Source organism: Trichoderma atroviride, chromosome 4 (genome assembly GCF_020647795.1).
Source record: "Trichoderma atroviride chromosome 4, complete sequence".
Classification (NCBI taxonomy): domain Eukaryota; kingdom Fungi; phylum Ascomycota; class Sordariomycetes; order Hypocreales; family Hypocreaceae; genus Trichoderma; species Trichoderma atroviride.
The window spans coordinates 3,347,792-3,366,691 of NC_089403.1; the positions used below are offsets into that span (position 1 = coordinate 3,347,792).

The 18,900-nt window shown below is 50.0% G+C and overlaps 5 protein-coding genes across 5 annotated transcripts; 1 reads left to right on the forward strand and 4 right to left on the reverse strand.

Moving 5' to 3' along the window:
• Window positions 1–944: 944 nt before the first annotated feature.
• Window positions 945–5,288, reverse strand: TrAtP1_008453 (uncharacterized protein). Its single transcript, XM_014086770.2, has 2 exons — window positions 1,678–5,288; window positions 945–1,594 (listed from the first exon to the last, which is right to left on the reverse strand). The coding sequence occupies exons 1-2, from the start codon at window positions 4,767–4,769 to the stop codon at window positions 1,276–1,278; spliced, it is 3,411 nt and encodes a 1,136-aa protein (XP_013942245.1). The 5' UTR covers window positions 4,770–5,288; the 3' UTR covers window positions 945–1,275.
• A 1,607-nt stretch (window positions 5,289–6,895) lies between these two features.
• Window positions 6,896–11,271, reverse strand: TrAtP1_008454 (uncharacterized protein; the record flags this gene model as incomplete). Its single annotated transcript, XM_066113910.1, has 3 exons — window positions 6,896–7,019; window positions 7,079–8,942; window positions 9,141–11,271. The coding sequence occupies 3 exons, from the start codon at window positions 11,269–11,271 to the stop codon at window positions 6,896–6,898; spliced, it is 4,119 nt and encodes a 1,372-aa protein (XP_065969999.1).
• Window positions 11,272–11,571: 300 nt separating this feature from the next.
• On the reverse strand, window positions 11,572–11,856 carry TrAtP1_008455 (uncharacterized protein; the record flags this gene model as incomplete). Its single annotated transcript, XM_066113911.1, has 1 exon — window positions 11,572–11,856. One exon carries the CDS (start codon window positions 11,854–11,856, stop codon window positions 11,572–11,574), a length of 285 nt encoding a protein of 94 aa, XP_065970000.1.
• Window positions 11,857–16,308: 4,452 nt separating this feature from the next.
• Window positions 16,309–16,946, forward strand: TrAtP1_008456 (uncharacterized protein; the record flags this gene model as incomplete). Its single annotated transcript, XM_066113912.1, has 2 exons — window positions 16,309–16,329; window positions 16,737–16,946. 2 exons carry the CDS (start codon window positions 16,309–16,311, stop codon window positions 16,944–16,946), a joined length of 231 nt encoding a protein of 76 aa, XP_065970001.1.
• Window positions 16,947–17,164: 218 nt separating this feature from the next.
• TrAtP1_008457 (uncharacterized protein) lies at window positions 17,165–18,706 on the reverse strand (the record flags this gene model as incomplete). Its single annotated transcript, XM_014086771.2, has 8 exons — window positions 17,165–17,210; window positions 17,289–17,708; window positions 17,797–17,937; window positions 17,993–18,030; window positions 18,092–18,135; window positions 18,195–18,338; window positions 18,434–18,542; window positions 18,614–18,706. The coding sequence occupies 8 exons, from the start codon at window positions 18,704–18,706 to the stop codon at window positions 17,165–17,167; spliced, it is 1,035 nt and encodes a 344-aa protein (XP_013942246.2).
• Window positions 18,707–18,900: the final 194 nt, after the last annotated feature.

Genomic DNA, 18,900 nt, shown 5'->3' on the forward strand with positions numbered 1-18,900 from the left:
GGGAGGATATGCGGCGACGACAGGTAAGGGAATGATATATGAGATGGGAAGACTATGTGTATATGTGATGGGCAAAACCAGGGGCGTGTAAACGGGCGGCACAACTTCGTACTTTAAGGGGGGTTGGTTGGTTTACAGGCAACATCAGCATCGGAGTTACCAATGGCGTTCACGAAGAATACATAATGCGACACTACAACGACAAAAAACTGAGAAAAAAGAAGACAAAAAAAAAAACTCCCAATACCCACCCCTCCTTACTTTTTGTCCGAAACAGACGACAGTTTGGGCCGGTCACCTTCGACAAAACGATCTTTGCTATTTCCCACCGCAGCCATTGCGCAGTGATGGACACCGATCGACGAGCCTAGCGCAATCAACATTATGAGAGCGAAGACAACATTTATTTGAGTGATGGATAAGGTCGAACGAGAGGCTGGCCAGATGTCACTGGGCGAACTATAGACGACGATAATGCACCAAGTTTTTTTTCGACGACAAATGCGTTATGTGTGTGATTTTATGGATTTATGTTTTTGCAATGTCCCCTTTCTTTTCCTTTTTTGTGTATGTTTTTGGTTTGGGGGAAATACAACTGGGGACGAAAGAGTAAATGGAGATACGGGCTATACATACTTATTTATTGACCTTTGATGCCTTTGTTTATAGTAGTTCTTTCCCTTTTTTTATTTTTCTGTGCAGGATGATGAAAAACTGTGGTTTTGTGTATTGGACGAGAGGGTCGTGTTGACTGCTGTTCAATTTCGCAGTCAACACAATCGGGGTTTGGCGAAACCTTGCGTGATACAATGGTGCTAACCATGGAAATGTACATACATTGTGCGGGTTGGATATGCTCTTTGATTCTGTTATTTGAGATAGATTTTACTAAATAGTGTACCAGTGCCTCGGTGGTGACAAAATAAACTTTAAATCTCAAAAACACAAAAGTTTTCTTTCATAATGGCAGCATGTTCTTGGCGACAATATCAATATTTCTCGGAACAGCCTATCATAGTATCTCAAGTCCAATACCTATGCAAAAAACAATCGCTCTTTCATTTCCTGGCTCTCGCAGTGAAAAATCGAATCGAGTGCGGTTGCTCAAAACAGACGTAAACCAGATACAATAACGCAATGCTACCGTAAAAAAATAACAAAACCGATAAAAAATAATTCTTTTTTCTCTCTCAGAATTTGTTCATTGTTTACCCTTCCTTTATCCATTCATTCGTTTCATTAAAAACTGTTTCCCTTTTTTTCTCTTTCTATCCCTTAGATACTGTGTCCAATGACGCTACCCCCAGGCCTCTTGAAAGGATGGGCCTCGGTGTTGAGCACCCACTCGTCCAGGCTAATGACGCTCGGCTCCGAGAACAGCAAGTAGTAGTACTTGAGCGTCTCGGCGAGCCAGAAGCTCTCCATCTCGTCCTTGAGTCCCGGCTCATCGCTGTTGACGTCGTCAATGGCGCTGTTGGCAATCTCGGTGCGCGTGGCCTGGATGGTGGCCTCGAACATCTTCCAGCCTTTTTCCATCCACGTGGGGTCGCCGGTGATGCGGTACATGTACCATACTGATTCAATGGCTTCGGGTCTGTAGAAAAGAGACAAGAAAATCATATTAGCAAAAAGAATGAAGGAATAAACGGGGGAAATTGAGAAGTTAGACAGTCTTACCGGAGAATATACTGTCTTGATGTAATCTGAGTAACACCAGGAGCAAAACCCCAGTCCTTGATCCTCGACTTTACAAACTCCTCATGCGACTGCGGCCGTTCAGGCATAATCACTTGTTGTTCATCAAACTCCTTAGGGGGCAGCCTGTTGGCTTCCAAAACCGAGTCAATGGGCGCGTCGGGGTCTCGTTGGATACCAACCTCTTCTTTCACTGGCTTCTTCTCGGCATCGCCCTTGAGGCCAATCTTGTCCTTGAGCGACTGCGGAAGCTCCGAGCCAACGTCGAAATCTTCATATGCCGGTGCTGGAACTGCCGCCCTTTTGCGAAGAGGTTTAGTGGGGTTGGCAGGGGAGTCGCCTGGTGAGGCAAAATCCTTTGCACTTTGCTGCAGAGCATCACCCGCAGTCTCCTTTTCTTTATCGCCAGTCCTTCTGGGGTCGCCATCGGATGTAAGCTGGACCTTCTTTCCTTGCTTCTTCTCAATCTCGGCTACTTGTTCTTTCCACTCAGCCATTTGCTGGTCTCTCCAGTCCTTTGACGGGTCCAACGTCTCGTACCAGAGTGTCTGGTTGAACTCGCACTTCTCCATCGTTGGACAAGGTAAGACTTGAGATCCTTCCGGCATGATGCCAGAGACGGTTGACTGATAGGCCCAAACACAGCCATCGGTCAGCTGCTTGGCAATCTCAAGATCCTTCTCTCGGCCAAAGATCTTGCCGCCCAGACCGTACATGCCGCCAATAAAGCACGTCAAGTGCGTAACTTCAAACGTAGCGCTCAGGTCTTGGGAAGGATTTCCATTCGTGCTGACCTTGGCAGGAAAGAGGATGTCCCAATCGCCATCTACCATGGGTCTATAGAGGAGCCACTCATTGGTCGCCTCGATAGTGTCCTCGTACAGCTTCTTGTACTTGGATTCCAGTCCACCGAGGAGGAGATATTCTTTTGGGAAGTACTCATATGCCGAATCTTGGCCACCTCCCATGTGGTATTGTTCGAATCCGTACCCACCAGTTACTATGCCTTGAGGAACGCAGTCCCATTTAGATGTAGAACCGTCTGCTCCAAAAGGTGGCGTTCCTCGACGCTTTGCCTTCACAGGTGGTACTTGACTCGACTTGTCCAAAGGCCTTTCACTTGGCGGCACATTTCGGCGACGGAGAGAGTCAGACGGGCGAGTCTCTGTTTTATCGTCTTCACGAGGACCTTGTTTGGCATAATCCGGGTTTTCAGCGCCGGTTTTACCGACAACGAATTCTGACTTCTTCGCCCCGGATGCGTTGGAGGGCTGTTTATCGTCCTTGGGGTCCTCTGATCCAATTTTGCCAACAACAAATTTGCCAGGCGCTTCAGCAGCAGGCATATGCTTGACCGGCGGTTCCTCGCTTCCCATCTTACCAACAACGAAGCCCTTGGATTCTGTATCAGTTGGGCCAGCGGGTGCTTGCTTGTCTCTTGGGTCCTCAGAGCCAATTTTTCCAACCACGAAGCCATTTGGTTTCTCGGCGGGCTTCTCTGTAGATTTGTCCATGGCCTTTGCTCTTGCCTCATCGGCAGCCTGCAATTTGGCGAGCGCGTCATCGGCACCGAATTTTCCAACAATAAACTCATTTTCCTCCGCAGCCTGAGCCACTTGGGTGCCTGTTTCGCCGGTCGCTGGCTTTGAATCGAGCTTCTGGCCGGGCACATACCCAACCGGCGCCTCGGAGACATCTTCCTCCATTTGCTTCTGTGCCGCTTTGCTAAGTTGATCGCGGAGAGCCGTTGCAGTGTGGTTGCAGCCAGAGGCATCGAGATTCTCGGGAAACAAGCCAGGAATAGAAGTGCCCCTCAATTGTAAGTCAACCAGGGCGTCAGTAATGCGATCCACGGCGTCGTAGAATTTCATTTCGCTGGTTAGCTGCGCCAGGCGTGTAAACTCCATTGACAGAGTTCCAAGCTCCGCTATGCCAACAGAGCCGGCGCGATGAGATTGAGAGGCGTATTCCGGCTGCCACTGGTAGTACAGAACAGGCATTCGATTCGGTGTATCGAATATCCCCATGAGGATCTCAGCAAGCTCAACGGCCTTTGTGAGAAGCCAGGGGTAAGCACCATCATGGCCACCGCTGACATCGAAGGCGCCGAGCAGGCCGCCAAGATATCGAATCGTGGTTTCGAATACAGGAATGTTGTTGCGAGGAGTGGTTGTAAAGTCAATCTCTTTGACCGCCTTGGCTGCTTCGTCGAATTCTTCCTTGAGGCCTGCAATCCAGAGCGTATCCAAGGAATCGACCAGGGTAGCAGCCCAGCCGCAAAAGGGATCGCGATACTTATTAGAGACGGGCGAAAGCTCGTCATGCATCCACGCAAACTTCCTGTAGCCCGACCATGCTCGCGCAATCTCTTTCTGAACTCGCTGTTGTCGATTGACTCGTCTGGATTTGGCTTCGGGCGACTCGCCGCCAAACTCGTGCTGAACTCGGGGTACTTTGAGCGGCTTCCCCGTGGGGAGACTGATGATGGACTCGGGAGGCAATGGGAAGTGCTCCTCCGCGGGGTGCCAGTGAGTGCGGTGGTCAACCGGTGTTGCTGGAGGGGTCTTGGGCGGGTTCTTCTGATGAATACCGTTTATTTCTTCGTCGTCATCATCGGCCGTATTGGCATTGGAGGCAGAAGCCTTGCCATTGATTGGTGGTTTCGAGTAGTCAAGATCCTTGAGCGTAGGAAGTTTGATGCCGGGCTCCTCATCGTCGTCCAGCTTGCCCTGCTTCGGCTGGCTGGCAACAGGTTCCGTTGCCGGCTTGGACTCGGGCTTCTTAGGTTCGGGCTTGGATTCGGGCTTGGATTCGGGCTTTGGCTTGGATTTTGGAGCGTCAGGCTCGGCCTCTGTCTTGGCCTTGGACTCTGGTTCGGTGTCGAGCTTCGGGGCAGGCTTCGGCCGGCTCTCTGGCGCCACAGCTGGCGGTGCAGCGGGCGAGTCCGCAGAGGGAGGATACTTCAGGCTGGCATAACGCGAAGAGTCCTCCCAGGCATTCTGCGAGACCCGGTAGAGCAGGAAGAGCACAAACGCTGCGCAAATCGTAAACAGCCGATACCTGCGTCGTGCCATCGTGGTGGTTGTAGGCGGAGCACTTCCACGGCCGCAACGAGACGATCACTGCCCCCTTTGATGAAGGGAATGTCGCGGGCGAATCAACGCCCCGGGTCGCAGCGCGGAGCAGCAAAAGTGTCGAGTCTCTGTTGAACTGGCCAAGAAGCAAAAAAAAAAAAGAAGAAGAAGAAGAAGAAGAGAAGAAGAAGAAGAAAAAACACGGCTGAGGGTAACGCCTCTACGAGCACATGAGCAAACGACCCAAAGCTAAAGGGGAGAACGAGAACGCCACACAGGACAGGCACCCAGAAAAAGAGAGCGAAGAAAGAGAGAGAGAGTTACAAAAAAAAATAACAAGCGGGAGCGCCTTGCCGATCAGAGATACGAGAGCAAATAAGAATCCCAGCAGAAGAAGAAAGCTGCAGGGACTTTTTCTGCCTCACGGCGCTTTTGGCAGCATCGTGCTCCGGACTAGTGACATTAAGCCGTTGGTGGATTGTCTTGGCATTTTTCGCGAAGCAGCAATTGGGAGGCATCTCGAGCGGACAGGAGTTGAGGCGAGGTACAAGCACAAGTACATTAGTGCTTGGCCACTGATGGGGCACCCCGGCAAGGGCCCTGGAGGAGCAAGTCCGGCACGCGCCGAACGAAATCCGATGGAACCATTGGAAAGCATAAGCACTTGGGGAGCGTATAGTATTTGTTCGATTTAGTAAGGTGCTCGGTACCTGCACTATAAAAGCCACCAACCAAATACCCAGTAGACAAGATCAAGGCTGAAGAGCGTTGGAAAGCCAGTAATTGATCAGATAGACCAGCAAATTCTGGTGTTTCAAGTCCATGCTGCCGCAGAGCTTAGAGAGCTTGACGCATGAGATGGCTGAAGCTCTGCTGAAGCGGTGCCTGTGCTTCGGAGGACTACCGAGACTTTAGCCCACGACACGGAGCAATTAAAGGTCCAGTCCCTACGATGAGGACGAAGCCACTGAAACGGCGCCCGCCGCATCTCTCCAAATCCCGGACGATTTCAGAACCAATCACGCAGCCTACTTGTATAAACAGTATATAGGAACTGGTAGATGTCCATAAAACGCCCCGTCTCCCCGACTAGCAAATGCCAGCAGCCCATGCAGCGCACTCAAGATCAAGGCCCGGATACCACCTTGAAAATCAATATTGCTAGCGGTTTACCAGGTGTTAATAGTTCAATGTCGATGTGCCCATTAGGAAGGTCCAGCAACCAACATCTTTTTTTTAGCCGTCAGCTCACGTGTCCCCCGTCCCTCGCAGTTTACACTCCTGCAGGCCTCCAAAGCACAAACTATACTGTAGAGATATGTGCCTATCTATGCCAGGGTGTCACATTGATCTAGACTCCGAGACAGACTCGGGTTGTATTCCAGATGGCCGTGAGTCCTTATCAAAACAGCAACTTGACTGCCATTCCTGAAGCCGATACCCCATAACGGGGCATATAAACTAAAGACACCCACAAACCCCCATATTTGCCTCTTCAGACAACAAGAGTCTCCCCTCTCGTCTCGAATTCTCGCAACAACTAATTTGGTGCGACTGTAATGACCAAAACAAAACGCACCACACCTATCGGAAACCAATCGCGCCGCCCAATTCATCCTCCCCCCGCCTAATAAAGCCTTTCCCGCGGTCTCGACCGCGTCTTTAGCCTGGGGTTAAATTCGCCAGTGGCCAAAAGCCCGCAGATTGGCCACCGCACAATAACCTTAAACTACCTGGAAGTGTAGCGTAAACTTTTTCTATTTTTTTATCCTTTTAGGCGTGGTGTTTTGTAGGTACAAAAGATGTGTCAGTAATAGCCTTTTATTGGTCGCCAGCAACCGCAAAAGAAACAAGGTTGAAGCCAAGACCGCTGTCTCTCTCTCTCTCTCTTCTCCAAATCCACTTTAAGCCATCACGCCAGGGCGCCACTCCAACCCAAATCTGGTTTTTTACCCAAAAACCTATACCCATCAAACGCTATGCGTAGCCTTAATATACAATCAAAATAACCCTTTGGTTTCAAAAAGGATGTAGAAGAAAAGAGGAAATAAAGGATGGGCATCAGAAAAAATAGGACAAAAAATTGCATCTCCCACTAACATCGTGCCTCCGTCATACAAGTCATCTTATCCGGTTCTAGGCTTAATCTTCTTATACAAAACAGTATCATAAAAGTTGTAGTTGGAATCCAATTCGCAAAACGGATGCTGTGAAAGAAGTACGTCGGCTGTTGGCCGATCAAATGGATTCCTGCGTCATCAATGTTAGCTCAATATGTTCTCCCTTGATATAGTATTCTCCAAACTTACACTTGGAAGCAATCCATCATAAACGCCACCGCGAGATGTCCTATAGTTTCTTGGATATCCTCGGGGATCGGGGGTGTCTCTCCGTTTGCAATCTTGTAAATGGCTCCAACAGCCTCCTCCTTGCTCCACGGTCGTCGTCCAGCAAACATCTCCAACACCACGCATCCCAAGCTCCAAATGTCTACTTTGGCGCTGTATCCTTCGTTTTGTGACCGGATAACCTCAGGCGCCATCCAGAATACAGATCCCTGCATATTGTTGGACTTGTCGTTACCATAGATGTTATCCGTCTTTTTGGAAATACCGAAATCGCTAATCTTGCAGGTGCCATCTACGTCTAGCAGAATATTATCTGCCTTCAAGTCTCGGTGTAGAATACCTTCTCGGTGTAGATAAGCCAGTCCAGAGAGCGTCTGCCGAGTCAGGGACGATACGACTGGTTCTTCGAATTTGCCATGCTTGCGCAGGCATGAACCAATGCTACCACCAGGAATATACTCTAGGAAAATGCTTATGCTGGCTTCTTTCCTCTCGCATCCTAGGTACTGTACGATATTGACATGATCTAGATGCTGCATAGTGTCGATTTCGCGATCCAAAGCGGCCACAAGCTCCTTCATCTTATTTTTATCTCCGGCCGCGGCTTTGGGATTGACTTCGACCTCTTTGACAGCCAAGAATTCACCAGTCGTGGCATTCATACCCAGATACACGCGCCCATAAGTACCCTTGCCGATGAGCTCGCCCTTGAACCACCTGAATGTGGTTTGGCGCTTCGGCAGGGTATCCTGCGGAACCTGGGGGAATATCATGCTGCCACGTTGATCCGGTCGAATCTGCACAATTTTTGCGTTGAACATCTTGGTGCTCTTTCGACGCATGATTCCGCTGGTAGGAATATTGCCCGAGTTGTGCGGCGCATGCGTGAACCGCTTGTTGGCCTCGTGCGCACCCCGAGCAACTTCACGGATAGACTTCATCCGGCCCAACCCGCCAGAACGCCTCATGCTCCTCTGCGCCACAGTGGGTATAGATGGACGGCGCTCCAGAGCTTTCAGTGTGGACTCGTCAGAGCCGAGAGTATCTCCATTATCATAAATGGACTGGCTAGAGGACGCAATGCCAGCGGGAGGAGGGTCAATGTTATCTTGATACATGGCGGGAGCTGGGATGGGAGGAGGCACACTCTGCTGCGGTGACTCCTCAACTTCAGGAATCGGCGAAGTTGCCACCTCTCCCGAGACGCTATCCTCTAGCACGGGCTCGTCAAGATTGTAGTTGGGGAAGAAGTCGTCGAGGTTGTTGAGCAAATCATCAGTGGCAGGTCGATTTGCCCACACATCCTTCTCGATAAACGACTTTCGGCGACCAAGTTTGGTCTCTTTATCAGATTCCCATGTTTCAGAACCAGGGGTTCCAGGAGTGCGGCGTGATCCTCCGTTCCCAGTCCTGTACCAGTCATCGGCGTTGTCGCCTATGGATTGGGGGGAGGTAAAAGATACTGATAGGGTCTTGTTCTTGGGCCGTGAAGTATTCACAGTCAGGCTGGGTTTCTGTGCGTGTCCAGGCCCGCTGCCTTCTCCGCGGCTCGGTCCTTTGCCTTTACCCCTGCCAGCGAGCGGAATGGCAAACAGCCCGTCGTCGGAATCGTCATCGCTATCGCCACCCGGTGACGGACGACCCTGCGATGACGAGAACGTTTGAGATTGAGATGGCTCGGTGAATTGAACATCGGTATCTGTAAAGTCTAGATCTGGACCAGGAGATTTTGGGTTGGCAGGCTGAGGAGGGGATGGCGGGTTGGCCACTGGCGGGTGCCGGGCTGTACTGGGGCTGAGCTCTGCCGGCGACGGCGGGCGTTGCCCTATCATGTTCATCTTAGTAACTGCTTCATCCTCTATCATTGTAGTCGCCAAAGGGGGCGAAGGGGTAGGTGAATAGTCCGGCACAACAAAAGACATGTTTCTAGGGCTCCAAGTAAGAATCTTGGGAGAGCCTGAGCCAGGACTAGATTTACCCGAGCCGGGTTCGCGGAAATTAACAGTAGACATAGCTTTCTTACCTATCGGTAGCTGCTGCTGTGGGCTGTTGCCAGCTACGACTGGCTGTGACGCAGTTCTGTTTGGAGATATACCTCGGGGCCCGTTGGCCGTCGACTGTCCGATGGCTCCCAGGTTTCTTCCCATGCCAACGAGTGCTGCGCCAATAAACCCGCCTTTGCTCGCGCTAAACATGCTCTTTTTGCTATTTTCCGATACCTCAGGCTCAGGGGCAGTGGAAGGCAGCGGCGGTCGTGACGCCGTCTGTCCTTCAGCAATGCCGGTCATATTCCGCCCCGTTTTCTTGCTAAGTGAATTGGCTTTGATCAGTGTGGCAGAAGGATCGCTTGGTGGTGCCGGTGGCCGTCGCTGAGGGAAGAGCTGATCAGGTTTTCTGTCTTCGTACGGCGAGTTTCGAGGCTGGTCAAAATCAACATTCCTTCCCACAATGCCAAAACCTACAATTGATTCTGGTGGCATAGTTGGGCTCTCTTTCTTGTTAGCCTGCTTCTTCTTTGCAAGGTATTCACGTTGCTTTCGTTCTAACTCGGCTCTATACTCGCTCGCCTCCTGAGCCAGGGTCTGCTCGGCCGAACCCTTCTCATCCGACTTCTCCCCAATTAACGTATTAGATCGGGACGTGGGCGGAGACGAGCTGGATCTCTGGCGCCCACTGAGACGCGCATACGCCTCTTCATCTATTCCCGCGGGGTTGCCATACGGCGACAACAGGGATGGCATTTCGCTGCTCAAGCCAGGGGTTAGCGCGCTATGTGAAGAGACAAAGAATTTCAATGTCCCTGTAGAGTCGGCTTTCACACGCTTGTTCGATAGGAGCTTTTGGTCATCTAGAGGCTCCGTGTGTTCAAATTGGCCCAGTTGAGTCGTGAATATGGAAGCATTCTCAGTGTCGGGCAGGCCAAGACTGAGACAGATTGCCCGGCGAATGTCCGCAGCCGTCTCTGCATCGGTGATGTCGCACATTCGGTAGTTCCACAGGTCCATTGTGGCCAAAACATAGATTCTGCCTTGGGTAGTGCCACTATGTTTTGGCCTATATTGCGAGGTGATGCTAGACGTATCTAGGTGAGTGTCGCTGCTAACATCAGAGCCGTGCGTCCCCAGTGGCAGAGGCTTATGAAGCGCTGGCGACGTGGGAGAATCGAGATCATCTGGCGAGGGGAAAGCGCCGTCTACTTGCTGGCGCTTCTTCCTGGATAGGAAACTGAGAAAGGGCTTCGAGTCCTTGGCAGACGATGGGGATTCGGCTGGCTTGGAGTGGGCTTCTTGATTTCTTGATACAGACATCAGTTCTGCCAAGCTCATGCCTCGGGTCAGCAGTCCGGCTGCCTCAGGTGGAAGTCCAGACCCATATATCGCGGCATTGGATGCAGCTGAGTCGGTGCTGTTCCTAGGGCGATGCGTAAATTTGGTTGAACTTGGCGAAGAAGAAAGAATCGGAGTGGTGACTGAGTGAGAAAGGGTAGGTGGAGGAGCCGGACTGCCACCTGGAGTCGAGCAAAAAGTTCCCTGCTCGCCAGTAGGGCTCTGGCGTCCGACATCGAGGTTCCTTAACATTCCTCTGTGATTCGCGTCGGCTCCATTGGTAGTCTGTATGGCTGGTGGCCTAGTTTGCGAAAATCTTCTAGCTGCCAACGTGGAACTGAGTGGCACGATGGGGGACTCGGCAAAGTCTGTAGTATCCGAGCTCGCAGTAGGATGGCCAGATCCGGAATGATTGGTAGAAACAGACTCCTTTCGGCTGTGCGCGGGAACTGCTTTCGAAGCCTCAACTGGTCGTCCGGTAACGATACTCCTGATTAACCTCCGCATACGTTTACCCTCCTCTCTCTCCTTCGGCTGATCCCATCCCGTCCCGCTGTTCGTACACTCTTGCGCCAGTCGAGGATACACCTGCTGGTGCATCATACCAAAGTTACCACGGCCGCCATGGGCACTACCCAGCTCTAGGAACTGTGCGCCGTACAGGCTTAAAGACCTGAAAGTCTCCTGCCAGTCCTTGGAAAACTGGTTCTGTGCCAGCCACTGCAAGACCCTGTCCAGTGGCCACTGCGCTGCTATCTCTGGGGGGAATCGTGCTTGGCGCTGTGGCGGTGGTAGGCGCATTCGGTGCGTTTGAAAGCGTCTTCGCATGAGCTGCTCCCGTATACAATTGTTGCTGCCTTTCGTCCATCGGGGTTGTGGTAGTCTCCGTCCCGCTTTGCGGTGTTCCCCCCGTACTGCCACGTATTTTGCGTTTCCTCCCGACCAAATCCCGGTATGCCCACGCCCTCTCCGTACGTCTCCCCCGTCGGTATATACGTTGCTCCCATCCCATCGTTTGGGCGTGGAGGAGGAGGTATTGCCATTGCGTGTCCAGCTTGCATCGCGTTGTAAAACTTGGTGGGATTATACGGCTGGTGCTGGCTGGTGGCTGGCGGCGGCGGAGGAATGCTATACCCAGGGCGTCCATCGTACAGGCGGCCAAAGTTTCCATGCCAGTTTGGGGTTTGCATCATGCCGCCTCCAGGAGGGGGGGCCAGGCGGTGGTGGGATCATGACGCCTTGGCCCGGAGGCACAGCAGGGTATCTCATCGGCGGGGGAGGCGGCAGACTCGTCATATTCATCTGAGGCCCGACCATGGGAGGCGATATGGTCGGGGGAGGAGGAGGGGGAGGCAGCTGGAAAGGCCTCGTGGGATCGTTGCCCGAGACATGCCTCTGGCCGCCCTGATACATGGTCAACAGCAGGAGTGCGGGAGGGATGCCCGCTTCGAAGAGATGGGTGGTTCGAGGGGGACGATCGCGGCCGTCGCGGGCCGCGGTCGATAATCAGCGGTCGACGCTGGCCAGAGGACGTTTGTATGTCGCTGGATCTCGAGGACAACCGTCGCTGTGAAGGAAAACTTATCTCAGGCTGAAGCCGATGTTGTTGGTTCTTATCAGACCTGACAGACTGTGGCGCTACGCCGGGGCAGCTATTGCTCGTGGATATGGCTCTCGCTTGTCCGCACGCTCGATGGTGTCTCCCTATCTCTGCGTCTGCATCCGGCAAGTGATTCGATTCGAGCGCCTACAGGCCGACGACTGGCGCTGGCAGTCGCTCCAGAAATCGAGCGCGATACGTCGTCGGAAAGGTTTTGGCGGGAGATGAGCCGATGATGGAACATGAATGGAGGTCCGCCTAGAAGCTCCAAAAAGATGGCCGGTGGGCCAGCACAGCCAGCGCATGGGGGCTGGCCTGCGATTCAACGGCTCTGGGCTTAGCGCCTGGGGCTTGGCGGGTCGGGCTTCAGTTCTAGCAGCCTGCAGGTCGCCGTTTTGCTGCTCGAGAGTGCGCCGCAGCCCACTAAAGCTGCTCGCAAAGTGCTGCTGCCAGAGCCTCGCAGATATCGATAGCGGGCTAGTACCTGTTTTAGAGCCTTCTTTCAGCGGGTGCGCCGCTAGCACAAACTCGTAGCGCAGGGGCCCCTCCTTAGCTCCTGCAGCCCCTGCAGCCCCTGTAAATGCTGCCCGCCCAGGCCAATGAGAGGCGCCGGCGCGAAGCATCTTGATGAGAATCATTTCATCTGCGGACAGAAGCCGTGATCCATCGTAATCGATCACCGCACATGCGGCCGCTGCGTGAGTGCCGAGCCAGCGGTGCCCGTTGGACTCTGCAAACGACAACAATGAAACCGGTTTGCGCCATGTTGGCAAAGTGATGGGCCGCCACATTAGCAATTGACTTTGAACAAAGGCCAGCGGCCCCATACCTATGGAGTTGCGAAAACGGCTGTTCGTGTCTGTTTTATTGTCATCTCCACTGGCCATTTCGACGATCACGGAGCCAACTCGAGCAGAGGCAGCCGTCTAATCTGCCGATACCAAATGCAAACAAATTATCTATATTGTAAGGACCGCGGGTTACGAGGCAGCGCGGCTTCACATGTGCCGAGCCCAACATGAAGTCTCGTATCTCCATTGACTAGTAATATGCCCAGACGGTCTCTCCGAGAACGAAAAATGCGACAATAAATCTCCATTGTATTATGCCAGCATCTTTTCTACCTTCATCGTTTGCAGACCATCATCTTGGGAGCTAAGAGGAAGTTGAGTCAAAAATTCTTAATTATTGAATGATGTCACTTTCGCTCTGTTTTATTCTTGATTTAGACAGCTAAATATATATCCAGAGCAGCGAGCAGGGATTTTTTCGTGCCGACGACGATTCCGTCCAACATCAGCACTACTTCTCGGCTCCGATAAAAGCTATGCCCACTAGCGGCAATCTTTAAATGTCATCTGATTCCATCTTTCCATCTGACTGATAGGCCTGGATGACACGAGTCAAAGCATGCGTGCTTCTCCACAGGCTCACTATCCCCATCCTGTGGCTTTGACCTTTTGGTGTTGCGCATATCCTAACCGGTATTGGGTATAACAAGACTTTTTGATTGCTAACTAAATAGAGAGTGCGTATCATATAGCAAATAATGGCATCCGCCTTGATCTCAGAAAAAAAAGAGGTAGCCAACGAGCTATCTATGTATGCTAGGGGGCGTATTAGGCGTATTCGTGTTATACATGTACCGTTTTACTTTCTCGTATAAAGATTGGTATAAAGATTGCCAGCTTGAGACGTATTTGCCGGATGTGGTGGTATCTCTGAAAGGGGCTACGTAAGACTAGCCGTTGAATTCTATCAACCTAAGCAAATGAATCCAGGAATTATTGCTCGACTTGTGAGCTCAGGCTGAAAACAAGGGATCATTCTACTGGTGTATATATGTATCAAAAATAATATTCAGGAGAAGTGTAGACGCCAACGGGCTTCTCACGCGGCCCGAGAAAATACGGCTACAAGTATCTACTGATCCACCATCTTACCAACCTACTCTCAACAGCCGATAACCTACTGGGAGTATACATCAAACACCGTATCGCGACTGGTCGAGACTCGGCAGCTCAGGGTTAATATGAAACGGCATGCAGGCTTATAAATAGAATTAGTCTCTCTGTAACCAGAATTTGATAACTGTCGAAAGAAATAACACGTAATATGAAACTCGTTAATACGAACAGGTAGTCTTGCCTTCGATAACTAACTGTTCTGTCTTTTGCCGATCATGCCACTTAAAGGAAGCACTAATATTTGGGAACACGATGAGAAGCAAGCAGTATATGCGTAGGTAGGTGGATGAGCGCACATTAACTACATGTAGACAGATTAAAATTTTCTACTCGTAAATTTCTTTGCCTGGATATGCCTGGATACGTCGTTGCCTGGATACGTCGTTGCCTGGATTTGCCTGGATTTAAAAATTTCTACCCGTAAATCTCTTTGCCTGGATACGCAGTCGGTCTCGAAGCTTCTCACGGATGAGGAAGCTACATATAGATTCAATTCCGCATCTATAGGATCACAGACCAGAAATATTACAAAAAATCTTGAATTTTGAGATAGTGACAGGCTAAACTGGGACTACTCGGAAGCGATGGGTGAATGTCCAAGAATGGAGCCAGAATTGACATCTCATAGAGGTCACAGGCAAACAAAAGGATGTCATCATCAGTGCTCGTTTACCCAATAATACAGATTTCAACATTATTAATGTATCTTGTGATACAATTTTCTCTCATTTCAGAAGCTCATGAATCTATCAGCAAAAATAACGCTTCAGAAGTGCAACCTTCATGATACCGCAGCAATTTTTGAACGAGCAAGTGATGAGGGCTCTATGTCACCTTCAATGTTGGGAAGTGTTCAGCGTCCAGGTTACGAGCAAAAAGAGCTGTGAGATGGCACAAACAGAAGCACCTACACTCATTTAATCCCCGGAACTCAGCGACAGAAATGGTACAGTCAGCGAACAAGTCTATGGCATATCTCTTGTCGACTCAGCTCCAGAGCCAGTGTAAAACACTTATGTTTATATACACATCCGTCGATTGCCATAGAGACGCTCTATCAACAAACATCTCAGCAAGCATAATATGGAACATCATCTCATTAATTACACAAAGTCAAACGATACAATGGCCTGTATGATTCTGGGACCTTTTGCTATCATGGAGAATCTCTACGGGATAGGTTTGGGCGAGCTGTTTGCTACAGCAAATGAGGACAAGGATAGGTCAGTCTTAGAGACAACTTCAGCTATTTGCTACAGATAATATTAGCGAGGCTGCGGCCGTAACTTTCTCTCACCTAGAGACATAGGATTATGCCAAGATATTGATGCATTGAGGAAGCAGTCCTATAGTTGGCGGATCTAAAGATATGGCTAGAATCTATCTAGTCTACAAATAAGAGAAAGGAATGGCTGTTGAGACTTAATGGCGCATTTAATTGTACAGAAGTACCTAGATACATGTAAATAATTGTACAGAGGGAAGATATTAAGCGAGTCGACTTGTCATTTATGAGGCGTTGTGCGCATAGCTGCACAGCCTTACTTTTAAATTCACTTCAGTCTCATATACACTTGTAGCTTTCCACCAGGGTTTATTCAACATGAGATAGCTCTCGCTTGTCTGGAGACTACAGTATCTTCGCTGTCGCAGATTTACTAGTAGTATTACTTACCAATATACGCCATGGCACTATCTTAACACTGACATACATCTATGCATTTGCACTTCAAGGCATGATATAAATGTTGGAGTACCGTCTTCTTATTAATACTCTTCAAGATCCAGAAAATAAAACACACTCTCCCAAGATTATCTCGCGTCACCTTGTTCTGCCTCAGTTGAGATATTGGTCCACAGTATCCGATGTCTTTCACGCCATTCGCCTTGCATCAAGAACCAACATACTTAAACATGAATAGCGATATTGAGGTTCTCTAAAGAGACTTGAATAAAAGACACCATAACTCGGATTCGACACCGAATATACTATGATTGGAAGTTCAATGGTGAGACAAGAGCATATGCGCATATTAGGCAACACCAGAGCATAGAGCCGCATGGGCCAGCCATCGAATGTGTACACTTGAAAGAGATGCTCCAGGAAGACATGAGCACATGCATTTATAGTCACGTAATATAATTGATCATCCCCACAAAGTACCGTATCTGAAGACTCTCCTCACCAGTGTTAAGAACTAATGCAAGAAGTTGGGTCACACGGGCTTCGTCAGAGATATATCAGGTTATGGATACAAAAACTAAGACGGGAAAAAAATTATTAGTGCAGGAGTATGCATGTACAGAGTACAGCACAGGGTATGTGATATTTCGCTATTGATGCGTGATTCGTTTATCTGGAGAATATAGATACTCCCATTTAATGTCCAGAAATGGCCCATTATATCTTGGCCAAAAAAAAAAAAAAAAAAAAAAAGAAACGAGAAACAAAAATTGAAAGTGGCTGTGCGATCAACCGAGTTGTAAGAATGCTTCCTGATCCCGGTGCCCCCTGCTGATTCTGCAGCCAGCCATGCCAATGCAACACGCTCAAAAGGCATAAAGAGCAAGAACGCCAAGAAAATCCTTTCCATCGTATACTCCATAACTTATACACCGTCATGTTATTCCATTAAAACAAGTGCCCTCGCCACATTGCAGACGCCTAAACCATACAATTGCAAGGAAAGAAGAGCTGAAGAAGAAAAGGCTAATAAAACAAGCAGCATGTCATTTCAGGTCCTGCGAGTCCTATTGCCAAATGGGGTGCCAATGGGGCCCCATGCAAAGCCTCGGCCTTTGCTCATCCGTTTTCATCCGGAAGTGTCCTGATGCTTGGTGCCCTGAGCCCTCGGCGGTATTTATGGGGCAACTGGAGTAGCGGTGGAGCGGTGAAGGCAACTGGCGATGACCTTGCCGCCAGTAAAGACTTCTAATTCGACATGTCGAGGTCGTTCAAGCGTAATATCGGGGTATTAGTGTATGTATAACTGCATCTTCCTTGACGGCGACACCCTCGAGCGGTCTTTGCTGCTATCCAAATATCAATACCGCATTTCCAGAGACAAGTTGACGTATGCACCCCTGTCGCCATACGCATCGAGCCAACGTCAACGGGAATCGCTAAAAGGGCAAGTGGTAAAGGCCTCAATCACTATTGGCCCGTTGGCCTCATGGGCTTACGAGCGTACACCACGTAGCTATTGGCCGTTAGTAAGCTTCTCCTCGAGCCTAAAGCCATGCATGCATTAGACGATTTTGCCAACAAGTGTACTTACTAAGGCCAGTAGGCATGAACGCCCAGATCTCGCAGTTCCTTTCGTAGCATAGCAGAAATCACCAAAATCTCCTCTTCCGTCCAACCCAGACTCTTTTGGAATAGTCGCATGGTCATACCCTCTAGATGATTCATCAAGTTGTGTTGTTCCCAGGCTCCAATAAGCTTCAGGCGCTGGTCCTTGGCCCAGGGCGTACAGGGCATCTTGTACACCTCTTCCGTTACGCATTCGAATCCGCGTTCTTCAAACCACTGTTTGAATCGGGTCGGATCATCCACTGGAGTGCCGAATCTTTCGCATGCCGTCTTCGTGAGGTTCGCCCAATTCCGAAACGTGCTCTCTTCAGATAACGTGCCGTCATCGCAATGTAGTAATCCGGTATAGCATTGAAATTCAACCCATCCACCGGGTTTTAGATGCCTATTAAACATTTGGTTAGATTGTCAGTTTTCGGAGAGGAAAATGAGAATGCTCGGGTAGTGCCTAGTTTGAGGAGAGCAAGATGTACCTATATGCTTGGTCGATTAATCTGGGAAAGTTTCGTATTGATAAGATCAAATCACGAGAGAATATGAAGTCGGCGCTGTCTGATTTCCACGTCCAATTTTGTTCAATGTCGTCGAGCTCGAACTGGCAGTTTGGCGGTACCCTTGACAGACTCGTCAGCATTTTGATACTCTTTGCAGCTTCAGTCTCATACGTACCATTGTGGTTGAGTAGGGGCTATATCAACGCCAACAACCTAGGCAAGTCCATATTAATATCAAGATCCGTATCAATTTTATTTTAATTGAGAGTCTTACTTGTGCTCCGGGGTAGTCGTCGGCGACCTCAACACACCATATACCTGATTGAATCAACATCAGCAAGTGACGAGATGGCATTCATAGTTCCGTTGTGAATTACCTGTGCCGCATCCTAGATCCAGGATCCTCTGGGGGTTTTCGCCAATCGGTGATAGAAAGCGTCGCTGCTTCAAGAGGGCGTAATATTTTGTGTGGCACAAATCCATGCGATCCAACTCCTGGTCATCCATGGGAAGTCCATACTCTGAAAGGAGGGGAGCGGTGTTAGCACAAGCTCTGGTGCTGGCGAGCAGCAAGCAACAAACATGCGGGTTGAAATTAGCACGGAACTCTACATACCTTCTTTGCCATAGGCTGCGTACACACGCTGACCTTCTCCCACAACACCATGAAGGATGGACGAGGTAACAGAGGTCAGCGAAGACTGGAAGCTTCCAATGTCGTTGCCCTAGTCAAGTTAGAAGCAGTCCCGACATCAACAGACTAAGCCCATGAAGGCGCATTTGATAAGCCACTCACTTCGTCGAAGTCATCCGGTGGTGACACCGCAGACTGTGTCGAGCGCATCGTGTTAGCAGTTGAGTTGAACAGCGTATCGTCTACAGGTGGCATGGCAGCAAACGGCCGACCCAGTCTTGTCGTACACACCTCATCAGGGGGGGATCATTCCGGACGGCTCTGTCATTACAGCTAATGAAGGCCGTCTATCGTCCATGCTACGCAAAGCCAAGAGGCAGCCCTCTGGCAAACTGGCTCTCGGGCTCAGTAACTGGAATGAGAGGCTTCGCCCTGAGCTGTGCACAGTG